This window comes from Glycine soja, chromosome 17, assembly GCF_004193775.1.
Source record: "Glycine soja cultivar W05 chromosome 17, ASM419377v2, whole genome shotgun sequence".
NCBI lineage: Eukaryota > Viridiplantae > Streptophyta > Magnoliopsida > Fabales > Fabaceae > Glycine > Glycine soja.
Window position 1 is genome coordinate 4,106,412 of NC_041018.1, and position 11,518 is coordinate 4,117,929.

Consider the following 11,518-nt stretch of genomic DNA (forward strand, 5'->3'; position numbering starts at 1 on the left):
GTCCAATCTCATAGAACAAGCATCTCTCATAGTGTTGCATCCACTTAAATAATAAGCTAAGTGTTGGAAGAGTCCAAGGTGGGTCTTGAGATTTTTGATGTGGGCAAACCAAAAAATTGAAAATATTAAAATTTTATTTGTCATCTATTATATCACAAGGTAAATTAATTAATTTTATTTTGCTTTATATACTTTTGTATAAATTTTTAATTATTTATGTTATTATTAATAATAACTTTTGGAATAATATTAATTATTTATGTTATAATTACATTAAATAATCTTGGTTGTAAACTGATTATTAATGAGTTTTGTAATAAAATAATTTAAGATAAATAATATTTCAATATGAATGTATAATTTTTTTTGTTTTGCTAATGACAACAAAGATGGATCTCATGAATTATCATGTTTTAAAAAAGTTTTAATTTTTATTATTTTCTTTTATTTTTATAACTTATCCCTTTTTACATTTTACCATCGACTGAACACGAATAATTCTTTAAGCTCATGTTGTTGACATTACTAAATTATAATATTATATAAAAATATAATACTTATATAGATTAAATAAAAAATTTGATGTCCCTCTAAATATGAATCTTGAACTGGTTGCCCACCTTAACCGTGTTGAGGTCACCACTGGAAAAATCCAAGGAAGCTGAGTCAAATGTGTACTGAATTCTCTTTTAAACATACTAATTCATGCCATAAATTTATCAGTGAACTAAGAGTATATAAACATGGCAAATTTAGCCTATATTTGTACATGTGATTTTTTTCTTACATTGGACTGGTTTACAAGTACAAGATCTTATTTGTTCCAAGTCCTGAGCTAGCTTTGTCACATGTCCAACAAAGGAATTGAAAGGATTAATTAGGAGACTTTGACTCTCCTTTTATTTTTATTATTAAATATATATGAATGTGTTAAAAAAGTTTAATGTATGAAATTTTATTAGTCAAACATAAATGATATACTACTAAATAACTAAGAACAACTTTTAAATGATTTTTTTTCCATGCTAGCTTTTCCTATCTTTTGAAATCATACTTTCATAAATCCCCCCCCCCCCCCGTTTGATCTCATTTTTGAGAGGTGACTAGACAATAATCTAAGTCAATGGGACCACAAGGAAAAATCATCTTTCTCTCTTATTAGCCGTTCACTTCATAGTATAAATATCAATGCGTTGACTATCTCCGATAATGCTCACGTGCAAAGAAAAATGGATTCTTTTTCTTTTCATTTTTTGTTTTTTTATGTATGCCTGTCTGAATGTCATTGACTGCTCTTGCTAAGAAATATCACTCATAAACTTTGTAACTACGATGTGTGACATGCTAAAATAAAACTCTGATTCATATTTTATTCGAAGTTGAATATTAAAGATTTTGGACGAGTAAAACCTTAGAATAGTCTAAATGAACTATTTTATGAAGATGAATACTCTTGTAAATAAAAAATAAGAATGCGATGTGATGAAGTGTTCAGACATTTGTTTTTTTTAGTCAGCAAATTAAAGATATATATTGATACAAAGGATACCCAAACCTATATACAAATGGTAGACACCATCTCATAAGAGAATATCTCCATATATAAGATTACTCAATATTAATATAACTATATAAATATTTAATAACCTAGGATATACCAAAAAATCTATCTTTCAAAAAAGAAATAAAGAATCACCCAGTACATAAATCTTCCCCGCCATTAAACCAATCAAGTGTTAGGACATTTGTGACAATTTGTCAAAGTACTCAAGATATTCGGCAAGAAAGTCTGGAGTAGAGAAAAAAAGTCCTAAATTTGAATGGAAGAGAAGATAAAAGAAAAATAAAGTTTTTTTGAAAAACCATTTTCTCTATTTCTTTCTTTCAAAAATTTGTCTTTAACCAATAAAAAATGTATCATCATTTATATGTTTTTATTTTTTTTTTCACTCACTTAAACACACCATAAATGTCCTATAAAAAAAATTAAAGTTACAACTTGTAATGAAGTTCATAAAAAAACAGATGAATTCAATATATATATATATATATATATATATATAATAACAACATATTGAGTCTTAAACACCTTAAATTATTATTATTATTATTATTGATATTTTTAACAAAATTAACAAACTAAATAATATTTATCGATAAAAAAATCACACATGTAACATATAATCAGAATCAAAATAAATTTTTGCTAAAAAAACAAGATACAAAGGGTAATATTATTATAGTTTTTTAGCTTAACCGGTATTAATATAATATAAGTTTGATTGGGAGCAATGATTAATCTTTGGTGACTGTGAGTACATATAAATTGTATATTTCTTCTCTTAGGATAATTTATTTCATACTCTATATCACTTGACTTAGTTAAAGGGATATAAGTTAATACTACTAACTATAAAATTATTAAACTTCAATGTTATTTATTTTAAAACTAAACTCGGGTGAAAAAGTTTCACTATGAATCTTGGGTAGCTACAATCCTACTTTTTTAATGAATCCTTAAAATTATAGAATTAAATCGAGTCCATAATAAAATTTATCCATTCTTCTTCATTCTTCTTCATAACTAACAGATCATGATGACATGTTATTTGTTGACATAAATGATGATAATTTATATTTCTTAATAAGTGATTTAGTGTTTTAATATTAATTTTAAGTATGAAATAAATCATATTAAAAAATAAATATTCACTTTATATGTGTAATGAATATTTTATTTCAATATCATAAAAAAAAACAGATCATGGCCTCAACCTTCCTTCTCTGGGATTGGGTAAAAAAATAAAGAAAAGGAAACCAAACTTGAAATATTCTTTTAGTCCTTTAAAAAATTAATTTAAAATTTTTTAGATGTTTTATTCCAAAATAAACTAATAATGGAACTCGATAACAACTTTCTAGTCCAATATAAAAAATATCCAAAATTATTTTAATTTAAACTTAAAAATAATTCTTTAATATAAAATCAAACATAATTATTTACATAAAATCACATATTTTATCATGATTTTTACTTATTCAACAATCATCATGAATTCAATTATTCAACAATCAACAAAAAAAAAAAATCGTCAACTTAAAACTTACTATTAATAATCCTCAAAATATTCTCTCTATCAAGTGTATCAAGTGGTAGATTAATTTCATAAAAAAAAGTGGTAGATTAATCATGAACATGAACATGAACATCTGGCGTGGATATACAGATATATATTATTGCTCCAGTGGTTGCCATTGTATTGTGTCAGCAGCCACTCTTCTTACTGCTTCCTCGAAGGCATGCTCGTCCCATTCAATGCCCTGCAATGAAAAGCAAACATACATAGAGACGATTATTCTTCCTTCATCTTCAATCAAAACATTCAAAACGCTTATAACACCTTTTTAATTTGGGTTGTTGTCTTTTGAATAATTAATTGGCCATGTCTTCTATGGGTACCCTCAAAGAAAATTAAAAGTGATGTTGATTGATGGCAACTTTATCTCTATACAATTAGGTTTAACTCTTTTGTATTCACAATTTTATTTTTTTAATTAATTTTAATCAATAACAACATACTCCATATATATGTTAAAAAATATTTTACTAACAATATTCTTCCTCTATTTTTTTTATCAACAAATAAAATTGATTTAAAAAAGAGGATAAGGGTATAAGGGTACTCAACCCATAACAAAAACAGAATCACAAACAAATTCCGTATATCTTCTCTCGCAAAAAGGAAACTATTTCAACTACACAATGTCTTTCTGATGTCAAATTATTTTAGTTATCTTTTAATTTTTTTAATTAATTGAAAAACTTATTAATGACCGTTTGACCAATAATTTTTTTAAGTAGTTTAAATTTAATGTTTTTTTAGTAACTTTAAATATTTTTTAAAATAGTTTTTAAAATAGTTTTTTTTAAATACTAATAACATATAGTTTGTTTTTATATTTATTTCCTTTTTGATATAAATTTAACCAATTCAATGTGTTAATTAAAAGTTTGTATGCAATAAACTAATTAAGTTTATAAATTTTATACAAATTAAAATTAGCTATTTCTTATTTAATTGCAATGTTTTATTTTAATGGATAATATATAACTTAAAATTAAATATAAGCAAATGGTCCTTACTAGCTAGATAACATGTAACCCTAGCTACCAAAAAAAAACAATTAGTTTTAACATGAACGAACTACGTCATGAACTACTACATACCTCAATTATCCTCAGTCTGAAGGTTAATTGGTTAATGGCTGTCTCTCCTGTAATATGGTTGTTTGCGTCCATGGAAACAAAGTTTACGTTCTGAACCCTTTCTAAGAATTCCAATAACTGAATCAATAGATCAACTAGACAACTTTCTCCTCTCACTGTTACTTGCAAGTTCACCATTTGCTCTTCTGATGAACTTGATTCCGATACATGCGAGACCCCAACATTCAATCTTTCATATGAGGAGCTAGGTTTAGCTTTGTTTTCTTCAGTACTAGTAGCTGTAGCTTCTTTGACTGATAAAACTGTCATCAACTGCTGATTTCTCATGTTAAGCTTTTCAATTTCATCCATCAATGATCTCATTGTCTCCGTTGCTGTTGTAAGGATCGTTGCTTTGTTTTTCTAAACCATCCAAATTAAAGTTCAAATCATATATATATATATATATATATATATATATATATATATATATATATATATATATATATATATATATATATATATGACATTTTTTTTTTGTAAGAAAATAATGACAACACGTATCAAAAAGCTATGAGCACAGCATTGCTAAATTACAAGAGAAGTGTTGAATTGAAGTTTGATATATACCTTAGTTCCTGGAGGAAGAAGTGTTCTAAGTGCCTGAAAATTCTCATTGAGTTTTTCACGCCTTCTTCGCTCTGATATGGTATGCTGCTGGTACTGGTGCTGGGTACTAATGGGACGTGGTGCAGGTTGAGTAACGCGTTCTCTCATTCTCGTTAAATTATTTAAGTTTCTAAAGAATTCAAATGATCTTTTCTGTAGGCTTTGGCTGCGAAAATTGGATCCCAATTGGGGTGTTATATTTGGGTTCAATGTATCTGGTCTACATTTATTGAAAGCGGTAGCTCCTGGATGTACCACTGAAGTATACTTAGGCACAATTTGGTGGGGTTGATGCTGCTGAGAAGTTGAAGTTGAAGAAGAAGACATAACACTGATAAATGCTTTTACTATTGCTTCATGTTCACCCTCTGGTGTGGGAAAATAACTTGGAATGACTGGAACTAAATCTAATGCTTGGTACTGTGGGCTAGTTTGAGTTTGTGTTTGTGTTTGTGTGGGAAGGGTTTGAGGAAAGTGGTACTGAGAAGTTCCCGGAATACTACTGAGTAATAATGAAGATGAACATTGATCAGGCCTACCCGTGGATAATGACATGAAAGAAGAAGATGATGATGATGATGATAAAGGTGGATTTTGATCAGTTGTTGATTGTGAATGTATATAGAAATCTTGCGGAAATAAATTTTTAAGTGTTGTCTGAATGTCAACCTGTATAGGACACAAGTTAGTTTATGAGCTGAGATGTCAAATTCAAAACAAGATTGATTAAATAGAATTATATAATTAAGTATGCATGCATGCATGCATATGTGATATAGTAATATAGTTTGCTTAATTACTTGAGAAATGTTGGAGAACCCAAGCTCAATTTCTCCGTTTTTGCACCCCATGAAAACAGCAATCTGCCATAAAAGAGCAAATACTAATTAAACATATTTGAGTTTTTTTCTTATTCATTGTAATTTGGGAAATTGGAGGTTTCCAGTTTTGTTTCCACCATGAAACTACCTCAATCCCTGCTTCCTGTAAAAACATAAAACAACTAGTTACTTTAGCCAACATTAATTCCTTTCATCATTAATTTTATTTTTTATTTGCTAAAAAGTTATTACTTGAAAGAATTTTGTTTGTATTTCTGTCGAAGTCAGTCTTAGAAGATCCAATAGTTGCAGCTCTATGTAGGGAAGCTGATTCCTGAAAACGACCCCAGGAACATATCTAAAAAAGTAAAACGAAAAAGTAAAACCAACTATTAGAAAGAAAGATCGATGAGGAATAAGACAATTAATTAACTCGCTGAAGTACCGGTACGAACTTAAATGCAAACGTACGAATCATGTTAGTTTAAATGAAAAATAATAATTAGAGAACAGGTAGGTTATTAGCCTTAGGCTTACTCATGATCATTGACATCAAACGTTAAAGCCCGATATTGGTGTAAAAGCCTTTCAGCTACACTCCCTAAAGAAGAGCTTTGTTGGTTGTTCGTTGCATCGTAGAAACCATCTAAGAAGAACAAACTACCAAGAAAAAACAAACAAACAACACTGAAGTGTAAGTCCAAGCAAGCCTCAGAAATCGATCAGAAATAAACTGTATTATCAAATTAATGATGCGTGTTAATTAATTAGTAGTCTTATATATATATTATACTTGGATAAATTGGAGTCATATTGCCACAGAGAAACGTAAGTGCAGCCACAAGATTGCACCAGAGAGCGGAGACAATCAGCTCTGGCTGCTTCAGGGAGGGCGAAAACACCATCCATGGAGTGCATGGAAAATAAATGCTATGTCTCTTGCATGATAGTATTGGTGAATGAGATGAGGGTTTGCGTATAATGTGTCATCTTAGGTTACATTGACATAAGGTAACGCGTACTCCTATATATACATGGATGATGTGTGATGGCTAGCTTGGATTCATATATCGAAAAAGACCGAAAGCAATTTCTTAAAGTCATCATAGTTGGTAATTAGTTGTAAATTATATATGGAAATTAAGCCGGTGTGATCATGCATATTTATTGAGAAAAGTCTGGCACTAGAAGAAATGCATGTGTGAAATCCAACGCACGAAGAAATTAAAGGGACCGCAATGAATAATCCAATTTCGCCTCTTTCTTAAGACAACTAGCTGAGAGAATTGTCTTTTTAACAGCAACTGACTCCTTCAAACGTAGTTAGTAGTAACTCGAAGAAGCATTGGCTCAATATATACAGTAAAATTAGAAAAATGATCCATATATATGTACATTTCAATTTTCTTCAATAGGGAAAGAGATCAAAGGAAGTTAACGAAAAGAAAAATATATACGACAAAGGATGTGATGTAATAAAAAATAGGGGAAAGAGATCAAAGGAAGTTAACGAAAAGAAAAATATATACGACAAAGGATGTGATGTAATAAAAAATAGGGGAAAGAGATCAAAGGAAGTTAACGAAAAGAAAAGTATATACGACAAAGGATGTGATGTAATAAAAAATAGGGGAAAGAGATCAAAGGAAGTTAACGAAAAGAAAAGTATATACAACAAAGGATGTGATGTAATAAAAAAGAGAAAGAGAAAAAAAATTAAGCTAAAAATAGATGGATATGCATGAATTAATGTCATCATTGTTAAAATGAAGAAAAAAGAAATTATACCTATAAAATTTCTTTATACAACATAGAAAGAGATAAAGAAAAAAGAAAAATCAAGTTTGATATAAAATAGTTAATGTAATTAATATATTGAGAGAAATAATAAAAAATAATATTTGTTTTGCTGAATTAAAAAAAAAATTATTCATACAACAAATTTTTGCATCTATTTTAGAGACATAAAACAACTAAATTTTTTGGAAACTTGTTTAGAATTTTCTTAATTTAAAGACTAATATAAGATCGCATAATATTATATTATATTTCCAGTAAGTGATCATCAAAATAGTAGTTTGCTCATTCATATAAAAAAATGATTTTTAAGGAAGCAATAGAAAGAATGAAAAAGCACCGAGTAAAGTTCATGGTTGAAAAGATTGGAAATTGGTCAACTGGTCAAGGGAGGAAGGCACGCTGTTTCTTGCCTGACACTTGCGTTGCTAGGAATATGCATAATGCACGCATGCGTGGACCTAAGAAACCGCGTGCATGAATTGTAGTACGTTATAAAGTTGGGCTTGGCACCTAGGGTGCAAGTAGTTCATGCTAAGTTTAAATTTACGCAGTGTTCAAACGATATATATAATTAAAAAGAACCAAATGCATGAACCTGTAGATAATATCATACGCATGCACCTGTCATTGGACAATTCCAAACTATATAGGTTAGGGTCGAAGAAAAACCAATGTCAAACTTTCCAGGAAGCTAGACCAAGTAATTGGGTGGGACTATATATGACGGGTCAAAGAGGGACTAATTAAAATTAAAGCAAAAACTAACATAAAATGAGGACAAAAACACATTTATTATTCAATATCTTTTAATCATTACAGAATTACATAAAATATAGGTAAAATATATTTTTATTCCTTTAAAATATTTCAAATGCCTATAAAAATTTAATATGTTTTATCAAAAGTGACATGGTTTTCGTCCTTCATCCCAAACTAAAAACATGTTTGTAGACAAATATGAAAACTAAAAATGTATTATTTTTTTAGAAACTAAAATCAATATTACAAAATCTTTTGAAGGACTAAACATATTTTACTCCCATTTGCACTATAAAATAAAAAAGACACAATATGTAAAAATAAAAATAAAACAGAGTGCGCCAATTGTATAACAATAAACAAATGTTTGAATTTTTTTTAAAAATCAATTAAATAAATATTATCCTTAAAATAGATAGTAAATATCAAGAACACATCATATTAAACTTATCATATTTTTCTGATTAAAAAATATTGAACTTATATATCATTTATGATTTTATTCAGAAAAAATATTGAACTTATATATCATTTATGATTTTATTAATTATAAGAAGACTGTTAGGAAATCTTAGTTAACAACAAAAAGACTGTCAGCTCATCTATTCAAAGTCAGGATGAATTTAAGTCTTTCCCATTAAAAGGTGTCTTGATTATAAGAAGACTGTTAGGAAATCTAAGTTAACAACAAAAAATAAAATACTGGCAACAAATATCACAAGCAAGTCTCTTTCTCATTACGACTATACAAAATGTCTTGCTATTTATGTGTTAGCAAAGAGCAAAACAAAGGGAAAAAAAGAGGGGAAATATCATATACGGTGCCAGCAAAACTTTTGGAATTTTTACTCGTGTTTGTCAGTTTGTATTAGATATATTATATATTATAATTAGTTTGTATACGATACATACTTTACATAATTTAATTTTTAAAATGAGACAAATTGTATAAGTGTTTTTTAACATCCATATTCAAACACAAATAATTAACTTATTGAATTTTATGTCTTACTAAGATCTTATATGTAATACAGTACGTAAGTGCTTATTGACTAGGATCTTAACTGACTTGTTTATCCAAACGAGCACTGAATAAAACTATTTGATATATTTACCAATTAATTACATACAACTGGATGAAAGTCTAAAAAAATGAATTATTGAATACTAAAATGAAAAGGAACACCTTTAATTACACTGTACCTTCTTAACTTAACCATGTTACATTTAAAACTCTCCGATTTTATCATTACGACAACTTTTCCTCATATCATATAATTACCATCATAAGAATCAAAAGAAATCTTTGTTAATAAAGAAAATACACAGCGTAATATTATCACATAAAATAAAAAAATAAAAGAAATTTATGTAAAGTAAAAACAAAAGACAAGAATTTGTGGTATAATATTACTAAATTTGAATGTAATTTATTCTAAAAGTAAATTCATTTGAAAAAGTTTCAATTCATTATGACTCCCGTTAATGGGTAGTTTTAATCGATCATCCATCCATTCTACGAATGAATAAAAATAATTGAATTTAATTGAGTTCATATTAAAATTTGTTCATTTGTCTTCGTATCTAATAAATTGTGGCCACAACCTCCCTTCTCCACGGATGGTGGTGACATGGTGTAGATCTTTGAAAGGAGAATATTAAAAATAAAGAAAATTAAGGGAAATCAAAATTTCAACAGTCTATTTCTCTTTTATTGCTTTGAACTTCTTGACAATGAAGCATGAAAAAAAAGAAAGGTATGCGTGAGTGTTATACTATAAATTAATTTTATATTATTATTTTATCATAAATTATTATATATTATAAATTTATTAGCTTTTATAAAATTATCTTAAAAATTATATAAACAATAATTTATAATTTAAAATGATTGTAAAATTATAATTTACAACAATATTACATCACTGTTAATCTCACCTATTAAAAACAACATTAATCTCATCAAGTATTGTTGCTGGCAGATTAAAGATGGACTTCTGACGTGGAATATTGTTATTGGTCCAATTGGCATTGTATTACGCGTCAACAAGCACTCTTCTACTGCTTCTTGGAAAGCACGTTCGTCCCATTCACTGCCCTGCAAAGAAAACATATAGAAACGATCGATTATTCTTCACATTTCGACTACCTTTTGTCACAGTTTTACTTGCATGTCTTTATTTTGAATTATTGGGCGTGCCTAGCTATTTTTTCTCCATGGGTAGGGAACCCCCTGAAGAAAAAAAAGGGATGTTGATTGATTACAATACCTAGCCAGGCTAGCCTGTTCTCATCTTTTATATTTTGCTTAGTAAGATGTAAAAAATAAATTAATTAATTTATAACATAATAGTAGTATCATTTAAAAAAAAAAATAAAACTGGAGAATGCAGTTACAGTATATTAAAAGCAGCTGGAAAGTTAAAATGTCAAGAAATTTAATAATTGAAATGTTTTTTTTTCGAAAAAAAAAGCAACAAATTTTCGTATTTTTTTACATTAAAGAAAGATATTAACAAGTTATATTTTGTCCAAATAATTTTCTTTACTGGAGTTTCTTTTTTCTAAGAGAGCCCGGGGGAGCTTAGACTCTCAGTACCAAGAAATTATATTAAAAGCTGGTTAACTCAGGACAAGTAAAGTAAAAAGTTATTTAAAGGGACGAAATTCTTTTATTAATTTTTTCCTTCACAGAATTTAAACATATAACTATTTTTAAAAAAAATAATAGGTGATACTCAGAGGGTTTTTATGTGTTTAATTAACATCTCAGTTTTATATTGTATAAGTGAAATTTTAAAATGCAAACTAATTTAAATTTAAATAAATAAAAAATGTTAGAAATTAAAAAAACTCAATTAAATAAATATTATCCTTAAAATAGATAGTAAATATTAAGAACATATCATATTAAACTTATCATATTTTTCTGATTAAAAAAATATTAAACTTACATATCATTTATGATTTTATTAATTATAAAAATAGTAATTCGTGCCAACGACTAGCCAAACCCATCACGATTTAGTCCGGAATGGTTTGAGCTAATAAAAATTTGGTCCAGATCAAACTAAAATAAATTCAAACTTAAATTTGAACTTGGTGTGTCCCAAAATAATTCTTGTTGTATATTGTTTTGTTTTACACAAATAAAAATAATAATAAATAAATAAATAAATAATTTTATAAAATTAATTTAATATCATCCTTAGTAATTTATTTATAAATTTTGTAGTCTATAATTAATATTACAAGATATATA

At 27.6% G+C, this 11,518-nt stretch overlaps 1 protein-coding gene across 1 annotated transcript; it reads right to left on the reverse strand.

Annotated features, from left to right (window-relative positions):
* Positions 1 to 3,096: 3,096 nt before the first annotated feature.
* LOC114391972 (putative transcription factor bHLH041) lies at positions 3,097 to 6,674 on the reverse strand. Its single transcript, XM_028352993.1, has 8 exons — positions 6,491 to 6,674; positions 6,235 to 6,357; positions 5,950 to 6,055; positions 5,846 to 5,860; positions 5,677 to 5,739; positions 4,838 to 5,545; positions 4,229 to 4,630; positions 3,097 to 3,321 (listed from the first exon to the last, which is right to left on the reverse strand). The coding sequence occupies exons 1-8, from the start codon at positions 6,613 to 6,615 to the stop codon at positions 3,235 to 3,237; spliced, it is 1,629 nt and encodes a 542-aa protein (XP_028208794.1). The 5' UTR covers positions 6,616 to 6,674; the 3' UTR covers positions 3,097 to 3,234.
* Positions 6,675 to 11,518: the final 4,844 nt, after the last annotated feature.

Excerpts from the sequence above, each read along its gene's own strand:
- LOC114391972 (XM_028352993.1), bottom strand. The coding sequence starts at position 6,615 with ATGCACTCCATGGATGGTGTTTTCGCCCTCCCTGAAGCAGCCAGAGCT. Across the intron at positions 6,358-6,490 it reads TATGACTCCAATTTATCCAA|TTTGTTCTTCTTAGATGGTT; the intron begins GTATAATATATA and ends TTTTCTTGGTAG. Across the intron at positions 4,631-4,837 it reads TTCTTCCTCCAGGAACTAAG|AAAAACAAAGCAACGATCCT; the intron begins GTATATATCAAA and ends TGGATGGTTTAG.